The sequence below is a fragment of the Saccostrea echinata genome, unplaced genomic scaffold, assembly GCF_033153115.1.
Source record: "Saccostrea echinata isolate AGI-Se365-2 ecotype Australia unplaced genomic scaffold, CSIRO_AGI_Sech_v1 ptg000012l, whole genome shotgun sequence".
NCBI classification, from domain to species: Eukaryota; Metazoa; Mollusca; class Bivalvia; order Ostreida; family Ostreidae; genus Saccostrea; species Saccostrea echinata.
Genome location: NW_026889761.1, coordinates 9,851,297 through 9,879,294, shown reverse-complemented (window position 1 = coordinate 9,879,294; position 27,998 = coordinate 9,851,297). Strand labels below are relative to the sequence as shown.

Genomic DNA, 27,998 nt, shown 5'->3' with positions numbered 1-27,998 from the left:
TTGCAATATTGATGAGGAGAAAAAAAAACATGTTGGAGAATTCAATGTAAAGATTCGTGTAACGATGAGGTGGTGGGACAGAATGCATACATATGTCATTAAATCAATATACAAACCTTTCATGTCAGGAATGCATGGAGAATCAATTGAATTTTTTTTTCTGAATTATTAATACAGCATAAAAAAATTTGCCGCTGAGACAATCAATGTAAATAGAACAAATTTTGTTAAAAATTTTAGAATTTCAAGATGCTAAATTCTGAATTTTAATTTGGCAATGAAAACATTTGCAATGATTCAAAAACTAACATACTTTAAATAATGTTATAATATCAAAATTCACAGTTATAATGTAACTTAGAAGAGTCTCACATTTCGTAATAAGCAATATGCAATTTTACCAACAATATTGATCAAAAGTCAACAGGGTACAGTAAGTCAAATAAAACTCGCTCGAGCTGTGCCTAAGGCTGTAAATTATAGCATACGATGTGTAACTCGTTTTTTAGTTTAAAAAAGCTTGAAAATAATTTTTCTAATAAAACCTGTTATTGTTTAATCCATAAAGTGTGAGATTCAGCATTACGTGGATACTTATAGCTTTACGACACAGTTACATAATACTCAGTTAGAATTCTGAAGAAGCTAAACGGAAGTAAATGATTAAAAAAAAATCCCTAACATAATGCGTTTTGGGAAAAATACGACATGGCCACACTATTTTTTAACATACGAGACATTATATCACACTTACGATGTCATATAAGCATGGTTTCTTAAAAACAAATCTATAAATTTCAAAAAGAAATTACATGATCATTGCATTTCAATTCGTCTTACAAGTAAGTCCACAGAAAATAAATGTCGTTGTCATATGTTAGCGAAGGCTTTAAACGTTCTGAATCTCATATCATATTATATGTACAAACATAATAGAACCTGTAGGGCCCTAATCATGTGTTGATTTTAAATTGACTTGATGCATTGCAATTTATTATTGGATGAAATTAGTATATTATAAGTCTTATTTTCTAATTTGTCTTGTCATGTAAATCTATTAGGTTAATATAGTTTCTAATTCTATGCCAAGCAAATAAGATCTTGATGTAACAGACACATTGTTAACTGACTCTACGAACCCAGAAAAACAATCGCACATTTTAGTCAATAAAAAGAAGCAGGTTCATCTCAAATACAAAAGAGATTAGTCATCAACAGTGACAGGCTGCCTCAGAGTTGATGTGATGCTCATTTGTCTTTAAGCTATTTTCCCTGCAGTCAACAATTGTCCTGAGATTACGATGGTGAAAAATGGACTTCCCATCCTCACCGGATTTTAATGTGTTGTCCAGTCACTGACAACTTTTGAGATTCGTATCATTCCATTGTCATCTACATCTGTATCTATGCAATGAAATAGATTGTTCACAATAAGTTCCTATTTTTTGGTTGTAAAGATTGAGATAAAGAAGATTGAAGATATTTCATTTTAAATACCTTCGAGTTTTTTTGGTTCCTTTGATGCCTAGAGAGTATAAAAATATAATAATGTTTGGTTTGAGTTAGAGCAGCTAAATTTATATTAAATATACAATGATGAAATGACTGAAAAAAAACTATGTCATATAAATAAATATATCTGTGTTATAGAAAACAAACACAAACTATTGTATCGTATACTTTAAAGCATGTTCTGAAAATATAAACATCAATTGTTTTCAGGCCCGTAGCAATGGTTTCAAATGTTGGAAACCTCCTCCTCCCCCCCCCCCCCAAAAAAAAAAAAAAAAATTCAAAAAGCAAAATAAAAAAAAGGAAGAAAAAACTTTGGAATTTTCCAGTGCTCGACCTTTCAGCAACAAAAAGTGGTGGGTCAACCAGCATCTATAGGATAATTTATTAGAGCAAAATACTATACTCACATCCCTCGCGTTCTACGGGCCTGGTTTTATGTCTATGTAACATAAATATACTGAAGACCCCCCCCCCCCCAAAAAAAAAAGAAACTTACAAGTTTACAAGTAGTAAACGGTAATGTGGAAAGTGGACGTTTACCTGAGATATTTTTACATTTGTGCTTGTCTGTTCCAATGTCTGATTACTGGACCCGGTGGATTTTTGGCTGCTCGAAATAGTCTCCAGGAATTTGAACTTCTTCTTAAAGGCATCTCGTAACTATATTGTTGATTAAAGAAAGCCAATTAACTAGATTGTTTTGTTGAAATAGATGATTAATACTGAGAATGAGAGTGCAAATCAAAATACTTTTAAATAGAAATATGAGAAATATATGCATGATCTTACCTTTTTATTTAATGGAACATTTATGATGAAAATAAGTAAACCCTGGAAGAAAAAAAGAAATGTCAATAACCGATCAATAACTGATCGATGATATAAGAAATGAACAATATTGCCTTCGTTTTTTAAAGAATGTCATATTGCATATATTCTTAATTCTATGCCTCATCTACACTAAAAGACATAAACTTGTCATTGAATGCATCATTTACTGTGGAGAAAATAGCAGAATATATAAATATTAAAGTTTATTCTTGCAAGAATATATTTAACTAAACAAACAATACGATATAGTGCATCTATATTTTATATCTGTAATCAAATATGGAGATAACGAACACTATTCAAGCTCAAAAGTACATTCAAGCGATACAAATCAGGAGCAGAGCAAACACGGATCTCTAAGACATTAGAGGTGGGATCAGGTGCCATGGAGGAGTGAACATCCCCTGCCGACCAGTCACACCCGCCATGTGTCTCCTTGTCATGAAAGGGAAAAACGGGAAAAAATTGTAGAAAATTCAATCTATTGTAGAGTATCAGACACGCAAACGTCCTCACGAATGCCAAAAGCAAATATCTTTATGTAACACCGAAATAGATCATATACCCAGTTTGATTATTTTTTTTTTCTATCTCTTGTCTTCTACGGCGTGTCTGTCCAAAACTTCACTTATAAGTTAATATCATGCTTTTAGACTGAAGACAGAATGTAGGTTATTCTATCCTACCGTGATCATTGATTATTATGACAAGGACTGGAAGAATAAAATTATAACTTTGTAATAGAGAAATGCTAGACGCTCAGACTAAGATTTGAGCAAAGGAAGATGTCTTTGGGAGGTGAGATGGGGAATTCGAAATCCAGTCATACAACATAGATTAAAGGTAGGGCTAACAAAGACCACAGAAAACACTAGAAGTGAGATCAGGTGCCATGAAGTATTTAGCTGCCTACCGATAAATCCCACCCTGATGCCTTTGTCATAACCAGGTAAACAGTGCAACCCTTTTACATACAATAGTCTAACAATTTGATAAATCATTATTTAACATTCGACTAAAAACCTGCTATCTTCGTAAATATTGTCATTGTAACGACCAAGTAAGATTCAATTGATACTGTTGAAATCCCTGTAACATTAATTATTTGTAAGTTGCATGCATGAGATATTTCTTCAAAAATTAGAAAAAATAAGAAAGTTAGCGATAGAAAAGTCAAATCATTCCGTTTATCATAAAATTAAGTTGTAAGTTTGAAGCTAAATATCCAGGCATGAAAAAAGATGTGTCAGACTCTGTAATGTTTTTATTTTGAGATCAGTGTTCTTTACCGAATCAAAGTATAAATGGAAATGAATGTTGTTAAATAATACATTTATATTTTATTATTGTGCCAAGAGACTTCTTTTGTAATAGTTCTTGAATAAAGGTTGCATTATAAAAAATACAAAGATAGGTTGGCTAATGATGAAGACACAATTAATTTTCAAAGAAATTCATAAAAATGTGGGTAAACAAAAACAAGAAAGTAATTGTCATTCAGTAATTCCAGTATTTATTTTTGATATCTTCTCCAGAATACCTTTACCAAGAATCTGAACGGCACGTTAAGAAAATAATTTTTTGATGACTAATACATTATATAAATGTATTTTACGAGTAACGTTTTTATTGAACAATGAGTTAACGTTGACAAGACATAGTATCTTTTTATTTTCCAAATCTTGTGAATCTGACCAATTCCAAATAAATCTGAGTGTGGGTCTGGCATCTCATGGTATCTGATCCCATATCTCAGATGTTTTAGGAGGTTCATTTTTGCTCTGCTCAAAATTTACATTGTTACAATGAGCATTTGAGCTTGATAACTGTTCGTTTTCTCCTTATTTCATCCAATCACAGTGACACTAACCAAATGTTCAAATGACATTGATCATGCTCTGACCATATCCTAAGATCATTTTGTCCACATCTCAAGGTTATATCTACCTTTGTTCCAATTTTAATGTCCCTACGTTATTTTCGTCAAAAGTTATGATCAAGGTAAAAAGTATGCAATTGGATTGTTATGTTTACCTGTAGTGAACTGCTAATAGTGAAGAGATATTGGAAAACTTCTGTATCTTCATTTATTGACATAACTCCGAAAATCCAGGTTATACCAAGAACTGGGACGAGGACTCCAAAGTTTTTCAAAGCCATTCTGCGGAACAAATATTAAAACAGCAGTTATATAAAATTAATCGTTTTATTAAAAACAAATACATAGCAAATGCATTTATGATAGAACACAAAAATAAAAAATTCAGTCATTCCTGGAAACATTTAAAGAAGAACATATTAATAATTCAATATATGAGGTACTTTATCCTCGTTTACATGATTTTTTCTACAAACAAAAATATAAACAATGAAATGTCTTTCTTTGTTTGATAGTATGGGAATTAACGTTGCAGCTATTGCTGAAAAAATAAATTAACAAAACCTCTTAAGCTGATTGTGAATTTTTTCTGCAACAGCTGGAACATTAATTTCCATACTAACAAGTAAAGAAAGCATTTTATTGTTTAAAATTATTCAACCAAACGTGATGGAATAGTAACAAATCACACATTATTTTGAACACTCAGTTTTCTCATTAAAGTTTATTTCATGGCTAGAGATCATAATATCTCAGAGGGAATGGGACAACGCAATTCTACAAATTATATTACACATTTAATTTGATTTACGTTAACACTAATTTCATATTTACACAGGATAAAACTTGTTAGTTGGAAATTCACTTTTCATACACTAATGCGTATTCTTCCAAGAAAGCATATTTAAAAGGAAATTGTGCACTGAAAAAAATAATTCATCCTGTGGTTTTAACCTTATTTTCTTTGTTAAATGAAATGCTCGAAATTTCTTTTGTACGTAGCGTACTATACTACAAAATTAAAGTCTCGGCAAATGGCGCTCACCGATCAACAGCAATTTCTGATAAACGCATGCAAGGCATATCAAATACACATGTATATAAATTCAAGTGTAAGTATATTGCAGAATACTTCATCATAGGGGATTTCGTTTCATTTATGAATTACCTCACACTGAAATCGAAATATAATAATAATATTCACAAAAATCTCAACTTTATACTCACTTATGAAATACCTGTGAATGTGTGAATTACTCGAACAACTACAGTTCATAAAGGGAAATTTTACTCGAAATTTACAGATAACTTCATTGTCAGGCACCAGTCACGGTTGCATAGTGGAAGGGCGTTTGCTTCGTGTTAGGGAGGTTCGATTCTCGTTCACCGGCATAAGGTGTTGTCTTTATACGAGTGAAAAAAAAGTTCTCGAATGGGATGTTTGACAACACACAATCAACACATCTTTGTCAGACTCAGTAAATTCATCAAGAAAGTGAACATAGCCCTTGTTGTTTTACGTCGAGTCGGCAATATTTCAGCCATATTTCGGCGAAGAAAAGATATTGTGCAAGAAACTCTGCTTTAAATCGAAGGACAAAATACCAACATTTTGATCTCCAAATTTATCCCATGCATAAGAGTAAAGATGTATAAAAGAGGATGAACTATCCCTAGAATTTTGATGTTGAGATACTGATTATTATGCCAAGATTTATTGATGAAGGTTGAATGTGAGATACTGACCGGGCTTTGGCTGAAATGCTTGTTTCCTGATTTTGGGACGTCTGTGTTGCATATCCTTTCATTCGGCTTAATGACACTTTCAGCAGAGCCAGAATTATAATAAAGTTTATCTGAAAGAAATGAGAAATTCCATGTTGTTTAAAACAAGTATATGGATTTCTTTTTCCTGCTAAAAAATTCAAAGGCAAATTGTTCATTCAAACAATTCATTAAACAGTAATATGATATGCAAATAAATGTTCAATAATTCTTGATATCATTTAAAATCTTACAAATATCACCACACAAACAGGAACAATGAAGAAATAAATCGCCCCACTGTCAACAGAAAGCCAGCAACTGTCAAGGAATAAAAATAAAATAAAATCTTCTAATGTAGACTTCATGAATTTTCAGTGTATGTGAAATTGTTATATAACATGATTAATAAATTTACTAAAATTAAAAAGAAAACATATATTATGTTTTGCTCATGTAGTTTTTAACAAATAGCTGAAGATTATATAGTCAAAATGACACACTGCTATCCCAAGACAAAAATTATTCATTTTTTGAAAGCAAGGAATGTGTAAATAAGTACCTTTTTTGTATCTGATTACTAATCCCAAGGCACACGCTTTCAACAATATTAATTTGCAGTTTTACTTGATCTTATAGAATCAATTCCTATAACTTTCTCTCTAAAATCAAATATGATATATATCATCCTTTGACTACGACTCTCACAGATTCTAATTTGCACTAAAGGGGGATGTTTTTATGTAAATATGAGAATCTGAAAGCAAGTTTCTAAGAAAAAAAAATTAAAGACTATTCAGATTCAGACATGTCATCAACCTTGGTAAATAGTCGAACCATATAATTCCCCTCCAAATGGAGGGACGAACGTTCACTATACTTTATTTATAATACGAAATAGATGCTCCTTTAATTTCTATTTAATAAAGGTAACTTTGCTGTAAAAAAAATCAATCCAAACATTTTGTCCATAAATAAACCTCCTTAACAAATTATATGTACACTTCCACCTGATATCTTAAACAATCTAAAAAGGTTCTATCTTAACTCTAATTTAGAATGCAGGCATAACCGTACAATTAGTATGCTTGCGCAGTAAGGCAATGAGCTGTAGGATATAACGTTTACATATTCGGGCAAAATGTGAAATAAGAATGCCGTAATTGTTCGATTTTTGGTTTTTCTCTCTCTCTCTCTAAAAAATGTGCTTACTGGTTTGATAAACGATACGATTATTTCTCTCTTTCACTATCTCTCTCTCTCTATACTATTCTAAAAAAATGTGCTTACTGATTTGATAAACGATACGTTTTATTGAAGAATATTCCAAGTGTTGTTGAAGATATAACAAAGGGTATCCCTGTAAAGAAAGTAATAGTACAGAATAGTTGAAAAAAGTATAAGTTAATTAAACTATCTGTAAGATGAAAACAAATCATTAAAAATTTATTTTTGCACGTTTTTCAGAAAATAAACGATGACTTAAATATTTACTTCTAAGAGACAATAAGCAAATGAATTTAAACATACCCCAGCCGAAACCCATAAACAATGGGATATTTGACCTTCTTGAAAATCTATTCGCCAGACGTAACCAGATCGAAGCGATAACAATGTTCCGGAAATAGTAAACACCTATACATTGCATCATACTAAACATGACCAGCAGCATTGAATGCAGGAAGAATGTAATAACTGTGCAGGCAGTCTAGAATTGTAAAAGATGCAGTACAAATAATTAAGTCACTCTATAAGAAATATTCTATTTTTTACATTTTCATTATTTCCCACTGCGGGACGTGGAGGCCGGTCCTTCGGATGAGACCGTATAAACCGAGGCCCTGTGTCGCAGTAGAAGATCCCTCACTGCTCAATGACCCTAAGTGCCGAGTACAGGTAAAAATTTGCAGCCCTCCACCGGCAAGTGGTGGTGTCTCCATATGAGTGAAAAATTCTCGAGAGGGACGTTAAACAACAAACAAACAAGCATTTTCATTATTAATATTTAGAAATATATATTTGCAATGTTTTAAGGTATACTGCTATACTAAATCTCGTATACTCAATTGTGTTAATAACGTTTAGCAGATATGAAAACCTACTTCAACAGACTGCTGATCTCAGCAGTTTGAAAAATAAGTCAATGTAATTTATTGAAATGTTTGAAATCCAAACAATAGTATCATTCATGTAAGACTGACAGGATTATATATTTGAATTAAATTCATATTAACCACCATTTCTTGGACCTTAAAAATTTGCCATGTCCTCGTTGACTATATCCCATACATCTGAGTTGCAGTTGGGTTAGATTTGAAAAATTATTATAGTATGATAAATTAATGAAATATGAAGATAGCGAAACGAACAGTTATCAAGCTCAAAGGTACATTAAAACAATACAAAATTGGAGCAGAGCAAACACGGACCCGTGTGTGCTCAGTGTCATGATCGAGCAAACGTAAAATTCGTAAAATATCATTGTAAAAATAAAGGCATAACAATTACAAAAAAAATGACGGTTAGGAGACATTTATTCTTGGTAAATAACCAAGCTCACCTATCATATTTTACGGACGATCAGTTCTATTCCTGAGAAGTTTGCTTTAACGAAACACTTCATTATATGGATAAAGAAAAATAACTCTTTTTCATTGTTAACAGTAATTGTCTTTTCTACAGTTTCCATTTTGTGAAATAGAATTCTTATAATCAAAAGTTGAAAGGCTTTGACTTCATTTAAGATCAAATACAATATAATGGAGAGTTTGACGAAGTAAATGATCTGATATGATGAAATGTGTAATGGAAAAAAAACCAACATCAACAACAAAGAAAGGTTAATATCATTTTATAATTTTTTTCGAAGAAACATACAAACCTCATTAAAAGAGGCATATGTCCCGACAATGAAAAGCAGGTAGGAGACGGACAATGTCACACAAAGATTCATTAGTAGGATGACCACCGCACTCTTTAAATATCTGCAAAATTCACTCTATTTTATTACGACCCCTTTTCAATAAAAACTAAGGGAACTGTGAGCAGTGAGCTCGCAAAATGATACCCCCAGTCCCATATGAGTATAATGGTAAAGTTTATTTTTTGCTATGGGAAAGCCCAAATATCTGTCTGATCAAAATATAAAGAAGGAGGTGCATAATGGCACTATGTAATAAAGACTCTGTGAAAGTTTCATATTTTATTCAGTTGTACAGAAGGAGTTGCGGATAAGAAATGGATAACCCTATAATGTAGAAAGAATGGCAGTGTCATGTTTTCATATGGAAAAACGGAAATATGTATGCGATTACAAATTAAATTAAGACGTTGCCCAATGACATTATGCAGCAAAGATTCTATGAAAGTCTCATTAAATTTTATTCAGTGGTATAAAAGGTGTTGCGGATAAGAGATGGGTACCCAAAAATGTACAGACGGACACTGCAATCGCTTTATTAACCCCGCTTTTCAAGCTGGTGATATTGTAAAAATTCATTTATAATTTTAAATCAGTAATATTACATACCTTCCTCTGCAAAATATAAAATGGATTACGAGACATGGACTGTCTAAGTTTGGAACCTTTGTAGATTTCCTTGAATAGAATAGATTGTTGTTTAATCGTTCAGAAAAGAATAATTACCTCCACACAAGGATATGAACTATCACCGTCAATGACGCAAATACAATCGAAATGCAACTTCCGATCAAAGAAATTGTTGAGAGAAATTCTGTATCTGCTACCTTGAAATAAAGCAAAAAACATATCGAAAATCATTTTATAAGTAATTTTGTAATTCACAAGTTAATCATGAGAAGAGAAAAAGTCAACATAAAATTAATTCGATAATAAAACAATACTGATTAATTTTTAAAGAATAATTTCTTCTGCTTTTGCCAAAACACTGTTCATGTAATCATAACATTGTATAATAATGAAACGTAATTAAAGTATATTAAAGATATAGCAAAACCGAACCTATAAGGAAATGGATTTCATTACTTTATTTTGAAAATAACTTTTAAAGGTCTTTAACACTTACGTCTGTGTCCAAACTCATCAAGACAGCAAAGTTTGTAAGATGGTTACATTGACAGGTAATTTTATTAGATGCAGATTGTACAAGTTCACAACCATCTGTATCCCAACCACCAAGTCCATTCCTTACACACAAGAAAGAAGCAGGTATTCATTCGAACATCATATGCATGCACATGTATATTAATTTGTTTTGTTTTAGAAATGAAATATATTTATATGTATCTCCTTTTTCTTTAAACAAATACTTAACTGTATTCGATAACGAAAATACTTAAGATTTGAGAGGCAGTTGCTAAAAAAGTTAAGACTACATAAAGAAATGAACAAATTATAATCTATATAAACTGAACAGTTTAGATAAACGCCGTTTGGCATGGTTGTAATGTTTTAATATTATTAAGTTGTTTTATTAACATATTTACCTTGAAGAGAAGTTCCAGTAGACGCATACTGAAGACGTAATATCACCAGTCTGAAAAAAAGACATCAATGGTTAGTGTTTTCATAAATACAAGATGCTTTACTATTCTATAAATGCTATTACGCAAAATTTGAATTATTTTTTTTAAAAATAAATTGATTTTGTTATATACATGTAATAAATAACAAAAAAGAAATCATCACTATACCTTATTCATAGGTAAAAATGTCAGTGTGAGCGGTGGTGATAACATATCAGGAGTTGTGTCCAACGTAAACGATAGTATTGGCGTGTTTACAACTGGTAATTTCATAGTCATTTTAACCCTAAAATTAACGTAGCAATATTTAACGTTACTAAAATGGAATTTATTCTTTTTTGCTTTTTTTTTTGGTTAAAGATTCACTCTGGCAGATGCTGATCTAAAGAAAATTTAAACGTACCTTTCTAAGACTTAGCTGGATAAATGAAAGGGATACTAGTCGTAAAAGTGATGAAAACATTTATTTTTCCCACAAAAATCCTTCAATTGCCAAAAAATATATATTAATCACGAAAAAAACAAATATTTAGCTCATGAGTAAACAAGCGAAATTAAAAAAAAAAAACTATGTTCATGTATCTTGTCAAGGGCGACTTTTCTTCAAGGAGTTCGATAAATCTAAATTCTACATTGTTACTTTATCACAAGTGTAACCGTACACCATTGAAAACTTCCAAAACATTTTCCTGTTCCAGTTTACTGTGACTTCTGATTTTCAGAGACATAAATTACAGATATTTGCAAGTGTTTAAAAAGAGATGTATATTAAATTGACACTTAAGATATCTCGGTTCCTATTGTAAAAAAATATCTGTTCCCATTTTAGAAAAAGACGTTGATGGTAACAAACAAGCTTGATTTATGATAAACGTGATGACTTTAACTTTTCAATCATTAACGTCCCTTACTTATGCAGCAATATACCTTCATCACCTGCATACGGGGTTTATATCTCTCAGTTGATTCGATACGCACGAGCATGCTCTACGTATGAACAATTTCTAAGGTAAATTATTGACAAACGAGATGAAACAAGAATATCAGCAGTCTCGTTTAAAGCTTTCATTTCGTAAGTCCTATGGTCGATAAAAGACCTTGTCAGCAAATAAAATTTATCATTAAGTCAAATGCTGACTGACGTTTTTCATACTTATTGTAAGGCCATTATTTACACACTGAATTTGTCGACGGATTTTTCCGTTATTTCCTGATCATGAAAAGGAGCACACATCGGGTGTGACCGGTCGGCAGGAGATGCTCACTCCTCCATGGCACCTGATCCCACCTCTGATGTTTCAGAGGTCCTTGTTTGCTCTGCTCCAAAATTTGTATTGTTTTATGGACTTTTGAAATTGAATACTGTTCCTTATCTCAATATATTTCACTGTAAATTTATCTCAGATACTATTTTAAAGATATCTCAGGTCCTACTGTAAAGATATCACAGGTCCTATCAAGTATTTTCTACTTCGCACCGTTACAGGTTGTCAACCATTTCTCTCGAGATTTCGCCGAAGTTCAAATATTGACCTCAACAATTTTCCCTATTTCGGTCATATTCTTAAATGTATATTTTTCTTTATTTTGCTCATATTAATTCATGTATAGTTTCAACACTCATATTATCAAAAAGACTAAAATTTTGGATTTTGATTAAAAAAAAGTTCCAAGAAAGAAGAGTTGTTAAAAATAATGCGGGGTCAGGCAGTAGATAAACATATTAGTGGCGGAATTACAAATCTCTGTTATATATGACTCTGTAGTAATGCAGTAAAATACATATTTTGATAAAAAGCTTTCTTGCTGACATGTTGCTTTTAACAACTCTCGCCTTACCTTGAGGTATTGCTCAGTTCTGTTGGAAGTATATTTGCAATTGTTCTGTAAATAACAGCCGTATAGGAATTTCCTAGAAAAAAGATTACATAAATAACTCTTCAAAAATAGATGAGGGATGATTTATTTTGAGTTCTATCACTATTTTATATAATTTTTGTTTCAAAAATAATAAATTTAGTTTTAATCCTTCAATGTTCGATAGTGATGTATGAATAGAAATGTTGTCTATTCGATATGATTTTTGTGTACTTTGTAAATATACAGATGGCGTATTACATCTGATTACAATGCTATTTCGTGGCTCCAGACCATATATAGACTTTGAGAATTATCATTCTTCAACATGTATTTTCTCCACTTAAATATAATTATCTTATGCTGATTATTCTTCAACACAAACTCCACACCTAAAGTGCTGCTATCTTTATATGTTGCTTGGAATGGGGTAAGAAAGGGTATAGGATTCAGGATATAGGATTATACATGTAGAATTCAGGATCCACGATAGAACAATGAGAAGGGCAATTCTATGCTATCTATCCTTTCTCCTCACATCTCAAGCCATTTATATTCCAGCAAGAGTTTATCAGATTTTCAGAATTATTGTAATAAAACGAATAAAATACAAATATTTGTTGCGATTAAATGGTTTATTGCCTAACGCCGAGTACATAAGCCATATTTCCGCAAACAGTTATATGAATAGATATTTATGTCTGTAATATTTAAGGATATAACGATCAAAGTTTTAGTTTCATGGTGTGGTCAATGAAATATGGAGATAACGAGCAGTATTTAAGCTCAAAGTCCATTAAAACAATAGAAATCGGGAGCAGAGCAAACATTGACCTCCAAAGACATCAGAGGTTGGATCAGCTGCCATGAAGGAGTGAGTATCCCCTGCCAACCGGTCACCCCCGCCGTGTGCTCCTTGTCATGATCGGAAAATAACGGAAACATCCGTCGACAATTCAGTGTGTAAACAATGGCCTAACAATTAGTAAAAAAACGTCAGTCAGCATATGACTTAATGATAGGTTGTATTTGCTGACAAGGTCATTGTATCGAACGTAGGACTTAGAAAATTTTGACTGTTGATAGTCTTGTTTCATCAACTTGTTTGTCACTAACTTACCTCGTTTTAAAATTGTTCATACGTAGAGCATGCTCTTGCCTATCGAATCAACTGAGAGATATACACCCCATATGCAGGTGATAAGGGCATATTGCTGCATAAGTAAGGAAAGTTGATGATTGAAAAGTTAGTCATTACGTTTATCATAAAGCTTTGTTAATTCGCATAAACACAAGCCAATTGCTTGATCGTCATCGTAAAACCAAAAATTTTACAGTTATTCGTTATATTTACATGTTATTTATTCCGTAAATTCACGTGCTCTAAGCACTGCCTACTTCTATCTTTTTTTTAAAAACATGTTTACTAAGGAGCCAGTAGCATGATGTAGAAATCAAGTATTTTTATTATCTGTAGTTTTATTTCGGATAAAAAATTCTACAAATGTAAATATTCTAAAACAATTATCATATTAAAATAATACAGATTATGTACCTTGACATATGCTCTGTTTTCTAATGAATCAAATATACCTGTTTTAATTTCATTTTGCCGAGGCAGCAGTAGGAAGGATTCTTCAGGACCCTCATTAGGAAAAGTTACATTCTGAAGTAAATCTACTGAACCATGTTTCACTTCTAAAGAAAGAAATTAAAAAAAATTGGAATACCTGGTAGGTTGTTAGACAATAATTAAAATTTGTTTTTGCATATGAAATCGGAAAAGAAACTTATTCTGACCTAAGTTGCTTCCATTAAATTTATCAGTCTCGTTGACATTCTGTCTCCTTTGTCTGACGTAAACACTGAATCCATCGACCAAACTCATCACAAATTCAGCAGAAGACAAGTCTGACCTCTTGTAAAAAAATTTTCTATCATTTAAAAACATTTTTTTCAATTTACTATATAAAAAAAGTTTCCATGCACAAAAGCATTGTTTTACAAAGGGGAAAGAAAAAGTTGAAAAGAATCTTGACAAGCGTACTAATTAAAAAAAAATCATAAACTAAATATTTTTTTTTATTTTCTTTAACCACGGTTTTGGTTGAAAAATATTTGAAATAGATGACAGCTTTTTAACATCTCAACTTCTTTTCTACTATAATTTTATGGAAGCGAATATAGCTTTATGTTACAATGTTACCTCTCATCAACAGTGGTGTTTTTTAAAAAAAAAGATCAAACAAATTTCTGTCTATAATGAGCAACGGAGTTCAAAGCTCAGGTGGAACAAAGAAACTTCAGATGTGTGAAAGCATTATATTGAATTAAAAAAAAAATTGAAACTTTACCGCTGATAATTGAGTCCAGGCATCATCATTTCTTGAGGATAACATATTGTCGACAGAAACGAAAAAGGACTAAAGTATAAGAAAATAAACGACCAGATATTTAAAATGAACATTAAGGATCCAAACTATGCACCATTTATCTTTGTCAAAGCAATGCCAAACACATATTAAAAGAACTGCAAAAGTATATAATTGAATTACCTGTTTATAATTGTTGACCATGTTTCCACTGCGGTTTGTTAGGCGGACAATTCTTTCTAGTATATTTACTGTTCTTTTTAGATCACCAGGCATACTTGTATTGCGAGTAAACACTTCCGTTTCAGTTAAGGTATTGTTTATTACCTCAGCGACGCTGTCTTCATCCGCCGTACCGTCATCCACCTCGGCGTCAATATTATCTAACTTTAAATTTAAAAAAGTATTTCCAATTTCTTTTTAATTTTTTCATGAAGAAATGAAGATAGAATTATACAGTTTCTGTCTGGCGTCGATGCAAAATCATCAAATTTACATGTAGAATTTTATTCTTCGTGAAAAGAAAAAAACATGCGATTAAGATCTCTACCTCCTCGGATATGACGTCAAGATTGTTATCATAACAATAGGACACATCTGTTGAATTCCACATTCCAGATGCATTGCAGAAACGTGACGAGTTTCCTAAACCAAAGAATTACACAAAATCAGGATGGCCAAAGAATTATGTGCATATAAAAGTATTTGTTTTATAAAAGAAAAGTTTGATTTATTTTTCATGAATACAAATTGTCACACTTAATTCAGATGTAAATCTTTATCATCCACTACCTTCGTAAGTAATTGCAAATATTTGTCAGTTCTTGCCCCTTACGATGATATAGGTGGCGCATGACACGTTTCGGTTCATAGTTACTTCCGGTTTCGCTTCGATTTCGATAACATTAGAGTAGTCATAATAAACATCAAATGCCCACTTGCTGTTGTGTGCCTGGTTGTTCCACCAGGGGAGGATTAAGCTTTCCAAAGGAAGAAAGGATAAGAAAGCTTTGGATTCGAGCCATTCGACGAAACGATGAGGATATTACATATAAACATTGGACGCCACAGCCATTCAGTGTTGTGTGTCACAAACACTTTAGTGAGGAAGACTTCACCTCCGAAACACAGCACGGTTAGTAAGATTATTTGGCTTCATTTTTAGTTGCTTAATTATGTTTTGTCTTACAAAATAATTTGTTTGTAGTTCATAACAGCTGTGTAATAACGCGACGGATACACATGAAAATTTTACTTGCATCTATATCTGCTATATATCAAAATCAAATACCAGTTTTAATACAGCGAAAAGTCAAAGACTTCAATGAAACTTTTTTTATTAAATGACAAATCATACTGAGAATTTGGCCATAGAGATGATGCTTTTATATAAGACGTAAACCTTTATAAATATAATGCATATATACATACAATAATATTTACTTCTGTTACACATGTTCATAGTTGACACTGAAACAGCTGATATGACGTAAAGAATTTCAATGATTAACAGTTTATCATTTTTACATTTGCATGATTTATTACGAATTATCTCCATTTATTTTTACATGTTGACAAGTGCTTTTCTTTTCCATTACCAGCGCAGTATCCTAATATTAAACAGTTTGATATTATCAAAATATGCAATGGAGTGGTCAAACTTGTGAAATATATTTTGAAAAATACCAAGTTTGCTATTTCATGGCTATTTTGTTATGTCATAATTCATCAAGATGTGGTGAGGAAATAGAGTCATTCTGCAGTCATGCTCTTTTGGAAGTTCCTGACAAGTGGATTAGGAAGTCACCACTGGATACGATAAGCCTTATAATACATATATCTTTTATTAGATTTTATACATTTTGGACTAAAATTTTTAAACATCTCCTGATATATCATGTTTTTTTTTCTTCAAAACATTTTCATTATGTAGTAAACAATAAAATATTTTTGATAACTTTTTTTTTTTTTTTTTTTTTTTTTTTTTTTTTTATTGCCCCATCACATGTCCAAGTATATAATAGTGCCAGGGTTGGGGCCCTGGGTTCACTAAGTAACATACATAATACACATATATATTACACAATCATAATGTGACAGGACATTTTTTTTCACATATCATTCACACACCATTCGCTACATAACATGCATATGATTATATTTATAATAATATTTAACAACTGAAATCTTAATATAATCAGTGAAAAGTTGATGTACATCTGTAACTGCATTGTTTTTTCAAATATATTCAATAATATTTTTGATAACTTGATAGGCACTGAACCACTAAGAAGGCAGAGAAAACCTGATGCAGTCCCTTCCATCTTCCCTTGGACCAAGTCAAAGTGATGTTATGGTGTTGATGAGAGGAGCAAGAGAGTACTTGCCCGTCGTGCCAAATTGGAGAAAGATGACCGAGAAAATTCGGAAACGGAAACAGAAATTGTTTCAGATGTTTGCAATGTATATGAAGTGGGCAACAGTGTAGAAGTTGAGGATGAAAAGTCTTGCTTCAGTGATAATGATATTGAGATAAGTGCCCCTGTTGCACCTGTTTTTGTAGATTCATCATGTCAAACAGCAAAATCGCCTATCATGTGTATTGAAAATTTCATGTATGATGATGAAGGCATCATGTTTTATACAGGGTTGAGTTCCTACACAGACTTTTTACATGTACTGTATAGTCTTGGTGAAGCAGCCTTTCATCTCAATTATATTTATAATCAGGTTCAAAATATGTCCATTGAAAATCAGCTCTTTTTGACACTGATTAAGTTGAGGCAACATAAGCCCAATTTTGAATTAAGTAGACTATTTTCAATATCACAAACAACTGTTGAAAATATTTGGATTACCTGGGTGAATTTCATGTCAAGACAGTGGAGGGAACTGAATTTCTATCCAGACAAAGACCTGGTCTCCTTTTTCTCCCCCTCTGATTTCTACAGTAAATTCCCTTCCACACGAGTTCTGCTTGATGGAACTGAGATTCCTGTAAAGAAACCTAAACCACCCATTGCCCAACAAGCAACCTTCTCTACATATAAAAATAGAAACACTGTCAAAGTACTTGTAGGCTCAACTCCAGGGGGTTTAATTTCATATGTGTCTTCTGCTTATGGAGGGTCTGCAAGTGATAGACAGCTTGTTGAACGGAGTCCTTTGGTAAGTACTGACTTATTTGAACCTGGCGATTCTCTTATGGCAGACAAAGGATTCAATGTCCAAGATTTGTTTGCTCCTAAAGATGTAACTGTAAATATTCCTTCATTTTTTAAGAAACAAAACAGAATGTCAGGAAAGACAGTTTTGCGTGATCGCAAAATATCCAGCAAAAGAGTTCATATTGAACGGCTGATAGGGTTAGGGAAGACATACAAAATTCTTAAAACACCCTTAAATACAACCGAGACAAAATTAGCCAGTGAAATTTTATTTGTATGTTTCACACTTTGTAATTTCAAAAAATGTATTGTTCCCAAACATGCATGATTTTGTCTTCAATGAAAATGAATGAATTGAGGTTGGTTCACAGAGTCAATAACTATGATAGAACAAAATATATGTTAAAACATTTTTAATGGAAAGTTTTTATACTTTGACAAAACATATTCAATTTGTGCAGTATGGTTGAAAAAAGAATTCACATTCTTATCTAATGAACTTCTTTTATTGATAACAAGGTGGTAAAAATTATAATACATTTACATGTACTACTTTAATATTACCCTAATCTAACCAACGGATTGTCAGTTTGTTTATTTATTTATTAATTCTCAATTAGTTGCAAGTATTTATACAACTTAGTCTCATAGCTAGTTACATAGCCATGTGAATAGATTTTGAGGTACATGATCAATGTACACATAGAGAGTATAACTATAACTGTATGAACATGTACCCAGTGTAAGTTTCTATTTACAACACATAAAGAAAAAAAACTGTTCATGTGTGGCAGTGCCTATAGGTCCATAGATGTCATTGTTAACAACTTAAATTTTAGTTCATTTTGTGGTCATGGTAATAAAAGTTCTTCAGAACAGCAGTCTTGAAGTATGTGTCAAAAAATTAAATTAATTTCTGCAACATTCTGTCAATGAATGCTTGGTCTCTTTGAATTGAGATAACTTTAAGATCTTTCAGTGTGTAAACAACTAAATAACAGCATGTTTTGTTTGAACAGAAAAGTTGCCCTTGAATTTGATAGAAATAGTCATGAGTATTGTCTAGCTCTAAACATCCATCAACATTTTTTAAATACGTGACAGTCTCCTCTGATATTTTATTGTATTTTGCATGGTAGGGGCATTTAACTTCAATAAGCGTACTTTGGTCCAAGATGGCATCAGGTGAAGAAGCTATAAAAGGATGCAACTTTGAAACAAATATTCCACATTTTGAGGTTTTAACATTAAATTTTTCCTCAAACTTTTTTATTGCCACCGACTCATAACATCTACCATGCAAAATAGCAGGTACACGAATTTCTGGCATATGCTTTGTTAAATTTTCAGCCAGCTTTAAAAAATCAGTTTTGTCAGTAGCCTTGCAAATTCTGCCAAAGTTGGAAGAATGAATTCTCTTTCGTCTCTCATCTCGCCAGATAGCACTTTTACTTTGACCGCGTGTTTGCTCTTCTAACTTAACAATATCCTCATCTGAAATATTTGTTATATTCATGTTTTGTAACCATATGTATGACAATGGATGACTTAAATAGTCATGGTCTTTTTCTAACCCAATTGTGTTGGCAAGTGGGAAAATTTGTGAGACTGCTAAATTACTAATGTTGGGATGATTTAGCCAGACATTTCTGAAGGTATCTGGATATCCTGGCATATTGCGATATGCTCTTGGTCTTGGATCATAACTAACATCCACTTCACCAGCTAAAGGCAAGTCATTTGCCTTTATTGGACTGCCTTTGTACACTTTGGTATGATGGAAAGTTTGAAGGTTCTGAGTGCATGTCTCCTCGGTTACAATGTCTCCACTTTTGCAAAACATCTGGAAACTGAATAACACAACACATACATGCTTACATGCAGCAGTTGGGCCCATGCCCACAGCACACTCGCACTGACTTTCCACGATACACCCATCCATATCAACACATACATCCACTTTATATGACACACTCTTCTTCATCTGTGCCTTGCATTCTGCCTTCACATAATAAAAGTTATTTTCAGCACAGAGTCTCACATACTTTAGAAACTTGCTCTCATATATGTACATCACATTGCTATCTACACTTTTATTCATTCTTTCCAGATATGCTTTCACTGCCTCTTCTCTCACTCCTACTATCTGAGTATCTTTGTTGATATCTTTAAACTTTTCATAACCAGGCACTTGCATACAATACTCTCTCTCTACTCTTTCTGCAGAACCAAAATTTGAATTTCTGTCATATGCTTCAAGTCTGAAATATGTTGAAAGGGAAAGACTCATGAATGTGTTTACAGATACAACTTATGTGTTTTAAAAAAAATTGTTACATATTTTTATAGTTACTGCAATATTTTTTATGGTCTAAACAGAGAGGTTTCTCATCAATAATACTCTCTCCCTTTCTATTTATTTATATATCTAAGCCTATCTATCTATATATATACTAGGCAAGTAATGCATTACCATGACATTTAGCATTACCCCAAGCCTGATACTGGCCTACTAGGTGCACAGGCCTCTGAATTTCTATCAATAAGCCGTTATTTGATTGATTAGAGTAATATATATACCCCCTCTATATATAAATGTAAATAAATGTATTTATATATAGAGGGAGTATATATATTACTCTAATCAATCATATAACGGCTTATTGATAGAAATTCAGAGGCCTGTGCTAGGTGATAGGCAGTCGGGTCACAGTAAATGTTACGTGTATACAACAAGGCCATTTTTAATTTAAATTATTATACGCATTGTACAGATGATCTAAGATGTATTTGACGTCAAAAACTGACTGGAATTTAAAAAAAAAATGTAGATAGTACAAATTGTAATTAAACTCACAAAAATCTACATAAAATATGCTTTTGGAGAACTTTTATTGAAATTACGAAGAATATCAGGTATCGATATCGTCTTAATCACGATTCTGTGTACGACAGAGAAAATTATGGCTAAGAAACTGCTCGCAAGTATACCTTTCAACCAACTCTCTTTTGCGACCGGAAATGCGAGCATTTCGTTTCCGTAGCTCTTTTCTAAGTGTGGGTAGATCCCACGATCCGTAATCAGCCATTATATCTATAAAATTGAAGCAAACGAGCAAGGTATACGAGGTCGAAATTACGTTGACACTCTCTAAAATTGAAGGTACGAATAGTCATGAACTTAAACGTGTTGTGCGCCACCTATAATTCAGGGAAGACAATGTGCAGTTTTATTTGCAATTATTTTCGTTTAACATTTTAATTTAAGATCGTTTATTAAAATCTTAGGAAAAATATTATTGGAAGTCACAAGGACATAAAAAGGGATATTGAAACTGAAAATTATCTATTACATTTTTACATCATTTCTGTTTCATTACTACCTACCATTTCTTCCAGATGGGCACGATCCATACTCCATTGTGTTACTTAATGTGTTATGCCAGATTATCCCGTACTGGTCAATACTCGATTGGCATACAACATCATCTATTAATGATTTTAGCTTATATTAATGTGATTATAGTTGTATAAACTACTTTAAGTTCAGCGGGTACATGTACGCATTTTTCGTATTCCATTTTAAAAAAAAGTATTGCATTCTTAATTTTTTTCATTCTTTAATATTACAAGATCGTAATTCAACAAGTATGTGGTAAATTCTTCAAAAATAGTAGAACGTTCTTATTTTTTTAAAGGATATAAAACATCCTTTAACTTAATTTGATAAATATATTTGTAAAGAGTTCGTGCAATTTTTGTACATTATTAGTTAGCAAAGAATCAGTACATTCCAAAAGAAACAATTTTAAAAGAAATTGAATTTTTATTTTATTATTTATCTGATGATATTTCAATTGTTAATCGTAATATATACCTGCAGTATATATTTGCACTTCAATTGTTCGAGATTGATTTGTAAACACGCCATCGTTTAGACTACTGTAGCACTGGTAACGCCCTTTGTCCGAGACCTCCGATGTAGGTTTCATAAATACTGAGTAGAAATTATCATTTGTCCTGGTGTTAACCCACTTTCCAAGTTCTAAAACAAAGGATGAGAGTTAAGGTAAAGAATTAGTTCTTCAGACAGTTTCGTCGAAATATTAACATTTCAGTTGACTGGTAGAAAATTTTCAGCGAAAATGTGAAGTGCGCTTTCTTAACTGTTACAGTTAAGAGTTTTCTACAATCAGCTTGACAGAGAATATCATAATTGAATTTCAAATAATAATACAGTTGAGCATTATCTCGAACACTGATATCTCGAATGCCATTGATATATTGAAATGATTTTGAAGTCCCAGTCACTTTTTATTTACGTATTTCAACCTCAAGTCTCAAATCTCGATTCTTACATGGATATCTCAGTCTTTTCTTCTATCGAGTTTGAGCTAACGGGGTTTGAGTGTAGTTCTATTTTTTATATAATGTCAACATTTTATAGTTGTTACTCACGTAAACCAGACAATGAACGGAGACGTATGACAGGGAAATCTTTTTCATGCGTGTTGTTTGTCCAAAAGCAGACAAGAAATATAGGAGATCCCTCTCTTATCAACACGGTACTTCTCTGTACTTTTAGGACAGGTCTGCGGAAAACTAGAAAAAATAAATGAATAATTTGGATCAATTTCATAAAACTCAACATCATCTTATTCTGATCTTTTTGAATTCAAACGAAATAAAAGTGATTTTGAGTGATGACGTACCCTTTTAAAAGGACATGAATTACTCAAAAACATGTTTGTTTCATGTCTTCGGAGAGGCAGAAATTGACCAATCAAAATCTAGCAATTAAATTTCGGCCATGCGGTGAGTCATCGTGTCTCTTCTCCCACTAACAGCCTTAATTGGAAGACGGACCTTTTTTTCAAGTTTGATATTTATTTTATCAAGTATTTGGTGAGTAAAATTATTTTATCCTGTCATGTCTTCAATAAGCAAAACTTCGGTTGTCATTCTTGGTCACTCAATTGTGCGTCGTTTCCACGAATTCTTGAAACATGGTGATGACATTAGATATACTGCAAACCTTGGTCTTGGAAAAACGCATTCAGTTTTGTACAGGGGAGTGGATGGAAGGAAGGTTCAGGATATAATATCTAAGGATAGGGAGAATGTATCTGCTATAGGTCCCGATGGAGTTGTTTTAATGACTGGGGAGATTGTACAGATCCTGCAATGTTGGCTGAATTGAAACTGTGGTACCGGTGATGCATCACCGCTATAATATAGCGAAAATAATTGTTTGCAAATTATTGCCAAGATAGAGTGAATGCAATTTTGAGAGGTCCATTGCCATCACTCAATTATTGTGTGTTTTGGGAACACGGGAATTATTTTGTTTCTCCAAGTGAAGGAGATTATAGTCAGAAACTTGTATGCGACGGAGTTCATCTGAACAAACAAGGGAATGTACATTAACTTAGGAGTATAAGGGAAGTGTTAATTCAGCGAGAAAATAGATTTTCAAGAAAATGGAACAGGATTGTCACTTTTATCTTTTGTCCAACTTCATTCAGATATGGTTTGTAACAAGTTTAAATGTTGCGATTTTTGTCAATTAATTAAATTAAAAAAAGAAAAAGAAAATCTTAACTTTGCTTATGAGATATTGTAGATTATAGAGAAAAAAAAAAAAACTGCACATACAATTCTCTTTTGTAATCTTTGATTAATAAAATTTACCTCCAATTAATACTTTTAATTTAACATAATTTGTCGAAATGCACATCTGGTGCATCAAAATTGGTACCGTATATGATTTTCATTATGGCCCAGTAGCAAAGAACTTCTAAACTAGATTGGAAAATAATACAGATATATATTTAATTGCTGTGGTAAAATTAGAAAATTATTTCAAAATTAAGAATTATCTCCCTCATGCATAGCTCTGTCCCTTCGACGTATTTGGCTCCAGTCTTTAGCACCTTTTTGCAGCTCTCCGAATTTTCTTTAATTTAGCTATTTTGGATTTCTAACCTTTCGGCATGAGCATCACTGAAGAGACATAATTTGTCGAAATGCGCATCTGGTGCATCAAAATTGGTACAGAACATGATTTTAATGTCGATCAAGGAAATATTGCAAACCATGGAAATCATTTGTTGCGTCTGCATAGCAAACCTTTAATGTATGTTTCATAGTTATGTTTTCGCTAAAGAACTAAGATGCATAGGTTATAAATGATGGTTGGCATTAGCACAAGAACTTTCCTATGTACGCATGACATGCTAGCATAGGATGGGGGGTGGACTTTTTGTTATTAAGCAGTAGATATTTGGATTTCAGATATAGTTCTGATTACAGTATCAGAGTTCCTGATTGTGCCTGTATAGTTATACTTAGTAGTAGCAGCAGATAGCACCGAACATCTTGAAGCTCCGGAAATCGAGAAGTAGTACAGAACACCTAGTAGCACCGGAAACCGAGTAGCACCGAACACCGAGTAGGCCCGAGCACCGAGAATCATCGAGTAGCACCGAACACCGAGCTCCGTGGAATTTCGGCAGTATACTTAATATTGAAGAGACATTTTAAATATTTATTGAACTTTATTGTCTTTGATGCTATAATAAATATATGTACTGATGCTATAATTAATATATGTATTAACTGTTTATATATATTTCTTTCCTTTATTAAAACTAGGTACCTTCGAACCCAACTATTGTAACGTGCCTCATAGGTACCGAGTTGATGTAAAATTACACGTTACAGTTGGTGGCAGCGAATTTATTTTTATTTACTTATAAAACCCAAAACGTTACACATTGAAAACAAAAATCGTCATAAAAATTATGTCACATAAAAATTAATGTGAATAGATCAAGAACAAGTTTAGATATCATCACTATACCTGTGACAGATGCCGTCTGTGAAACTGTATAATTATTGGAACTCGTCACTTCAACTGTCCAATTACCTGTATATAAGAAATCAATCTATATGTATATTCATCATCATATTGCAATGAGCACTGCAAAGCAATGGCCCAAGGTATGAATGGAAATAAAATACAATTATTGCTAACGGGTATTTTTAAGGTCAATACGATGATTTAGAAACCTGAGGAGTACAATATTCACCTCGCCCGAAGGGCGAGGTGAATATTGTACTTCGAAGGTATCTAAATCATCGTATTGACCTCAAAGAACAGCAATAACTTTTATTATATGATTATCTATTTTTGATCCAATGTAGAATTCATTATTCCTTATATTGACCTGGAAATAATTCCTTATATTGACCTGGAATGTCACGTGCAGGTCAATATAACGCAGTATTTTTTAACATTGTTGGATCTCAGCCAATCAGAGAGATGGAAATTATTCAATAAAACTGTTTATTGACTTTTCAATGTATTTGATGACAAACTCTTGTGTTTTTGAGTTAAAGAGCCTTAAAAGAAGGCCTCCGTTTAAGGAAATTTATCGTTTTGGGTAATCGAAAAAAATCTTTAACATGAAATGTGCAGACAACTACTAAAGCCCAATAGTGCAAACCAGAACTATATAATAAACGAAAATACTATATAAAACACGAAATTACCAAATAAAAAAAAAAAGAAAAGAAAAAAAAAACGAAATTGTTAAATTAAAAAAAGAAAATAAAAAATAAAAAAAGAAGTTATTAAATAAAAACGAAAATTAAAAAATTAAAAACAAAATTATCAATAAAAAAAACAAAAATATAAAATAAAAAGCTGAACTTCCATAAAAAACAAAAATACAAAATGAAGGGGAAAAAAAAAAACAAAAACAAAAACAAAAAAAAAACAAAAAAACAAAAAAACAAAACAAAAAAAAAAAAAAAAAAAAAAACGAAAATACAAAATTAAAAAATAAATTATTTCAAAAAAAAAAAAAAAAAAAAAAAAAAAAAAAAAAAAAAAAGAAAGAAAAAAAAAAAACGAAATTACAAAATAAAAAACCGAAACTAAAACTCGGAATTTATCTGTGCATGCATGATAACTTCATATTTATGCAACATAAATAACATAGATCCAAGCATATTAGATAACAAAGGTAAAATTCTTCTTGATTCTCTGATCGTCTACTCCATCTGGCTATTATGTTATTGATATGAGAAAAGCTGAGTGCAAATGAAAATGTTATCACACTTGTATTAATGTCGAAGCAAATCAGGTCTATATATAGAAGTAATGCTTTATAACATTTGCACTTAAAGGAATTATTCATGGGTTCACGACCTTACCATGCATGCACAACTAAGTTTCGTATGTTAGTTTGTTATTTCGTTTTTTGTTATTTAATAATTTCGTTTTTTATTTGTATTTTCGTTTTTTATTTTTTTTTTATTTTGTAATTTTTATTTAGTTTCAGTTTTTTAATTTTGTATTTTCAGTTCTTTATTTTGTATTTGGTTTGCACTACAGCGCTTCCGTAGACAACGAACAGTAATTTTAAACAAAAGAACCGATTAGGCAATATCAAAACCAATACAGTCTTCCAGAATCTTTTTATTCCAGCTGGGCCCAAAGTGGACAAAACAACAGAAACTGTTGATAGTCAAATGACAATCAATGCCGATGAAACTCTTTTTTTTTCCTTTGAATTGTGCTATTGTGGATAAAAACTGTATCTATGTTTCGATAGCTAATTTAAGTTGAAGGTTAGTCTAAGATACGAAAGACACCTTTGAGTTATTAACCCCACTAAATGTGCATAGAAAGAGTACAAGTAAGTGTGTCCAAACTTCCCCATCTTCTAAACCCATTTTACTCCTTCAAAGTCCAGTATTTAATGCACATTATATCTTGTATCTATTTTCTAAATATAGATTTAGACTGCATTTCTTAAGTAAGAAAGTGTTTCTGATAGATATGAAAATGAATGTCCTTTAAAAGTATATACAAATAAATATCTTTCAAAATGTACAACATATTCATGAATGAAGCCCCTATATCTGACAGAATAACATTATAAAATATTTAGACCTGGATATGAACTATTTGGTAATACATTCTTGAACACTAAGTATTATGTCATTCTAAGATACCTCTATATAGGAAAATGTTATCTTGTTAAAGCTGAATTTTTTAATAAAATCTCAAATAACAAAAGGTATTATTCATCATCTGTGTCAACGCTCGCTGAGAACGACTTATGGTAAATGACAGGATATCCTACATGACTAAGGACCTAAATTGTAGCTTCTCTTTCTTTGTAACACTAAGGATGTCGTATTCAGTACTTTCAATATTTAAACTTGATTTACCCGAGTCAATAAGTTTTACTCCTCTGACATTCAAACGAATTATAATGAAGGACTCGTTGGCCTGGGTATAATTACTCTTCAGCTGGCTCTCAAATCTTTTATTACTTGGGATCATTTTTCCATTACGGAACCATTTCCAGCTGTTGATATTTTCATTCCTTCTGGATATGGTTGATTCGAATTGCATTGTTGACCCTTCATGTGTGATTATACGCTGTTCCTTTAAGTTTATTCTTATGCTGCCTAGTTTTATGTCATAGAAAATATAAAATGTTATAAAAATTATCAAATGTATTTAACAGTAATCACTGTTTTCTTCTCTGACTATATGACTCAATTTTTAAGAAAAGTTAAAATTGAAAACTACGAATGGTTGTCTGTTAATAAAATGTAGTTTTTTATCGGGTAATTATATGTGAATAAGAATGTTCCCACTCACTAGATACAGGGAGAGCTCTTATAAAGTTGTTTGAAATATGAAATAAAATGACTGCTACTAGCAACGTGAGGACTTGGAATCCGTGCCTCCTGTAATGTTAGATGCATAAACAAGTTATAAAACATTATTACCTTAAACTGTAGGTCACCAAATGATTACGTAAAACTCATTTGTTAAGATTTCTTTTAAATAGGTTAATTTTTAGAAATAATAGAAAAACTTTTTGTGCGAATTTTCAGAGAGGTATACTTACATTATCTTCGTTGATAAACTATTCCAGTTGAATTTATGCAGCTCAGGAACGGAAACAGATTTACTCTACTTAAGGTTGGAAAACTGCTCTCCTTCAATTTCTACTCCGACAACTTAGATATTATATTGTGTTTTCACTACTTGACGCAGCATCCTGTATCAATACACAGAAG

At 32.0% G+C, this 27,998-nt stretch overlaps 1 protein-coding gene across 1 annotated transcript; it reads right to left on the bottom strand.

Moving 5' to 3' along the window:
* Nucleotides 1-252: 252 nt before the first annotated feature.
* Nucleotides 253-27,882, bottom strand: LOC133184977 (uncharacterized). The gene is made up of 29 exons (XM_061320042.1): nt 27,827-27,882; nt 27,574-27,662; nt 27,135-27,377; nt 24,754-24,819; nt 22,350-22,493; nt 21,769-21,936; nt 21,279-21,380; nt 20,883-20,985; nt 19,056-20,152; nt 15,275-15,369; nt 14,908-15,111; nt 14,707-14,775; nt 14,153-14,270; nt 13,946-14,050; nt 12,335-12,407; nt 10,664-10,781; nt 10,457-10,506; nt 10,036-10,156; nt 9,636-9,736; nt 8,871-8,973; nt 7,520-7,697; nt 7,280-7,349; nt 6,244-6,310; nt 5,972-6,081; nt 4,381-4,507; nt 2,305-2,346; nt 2,056-2,175; nt 1,498-1,525; nt 253-1,404 (listed from the first exon to the last, which is right to left on the bottom strand). Coding segments are annotated over exons 1-29 (3,981 nt in total). The 5' UTR covers nt 27,829-27,882; the 3' UTR covers nt 253-1,336.
* Between the last annotated feature and the right edge of the window lie 116 nt (nt 27,883-27,998).

What these genes read in the sequence shown, in the direction of transcription:
- LOC133184977 (XM_061320042.1), bottom strand. An exon ending in CTATTAGCAGTTCACTACAG is followed by an intron (nt 2,347 to 4,380) that starts GTAAACATAACA and finishes TTTTTCTTCCAG; the next exon opens with GGTTTACTTATTTTCATCAT. An exon ending in CAAATGTAAAAATATCTCAG is followed by an intron (nt 1,526 to 2,055) that starts GTAAACGTCCAC and finishes TATACTCTCTAG; the next exon opens with GCATCAAAGGAACCAAAAAA.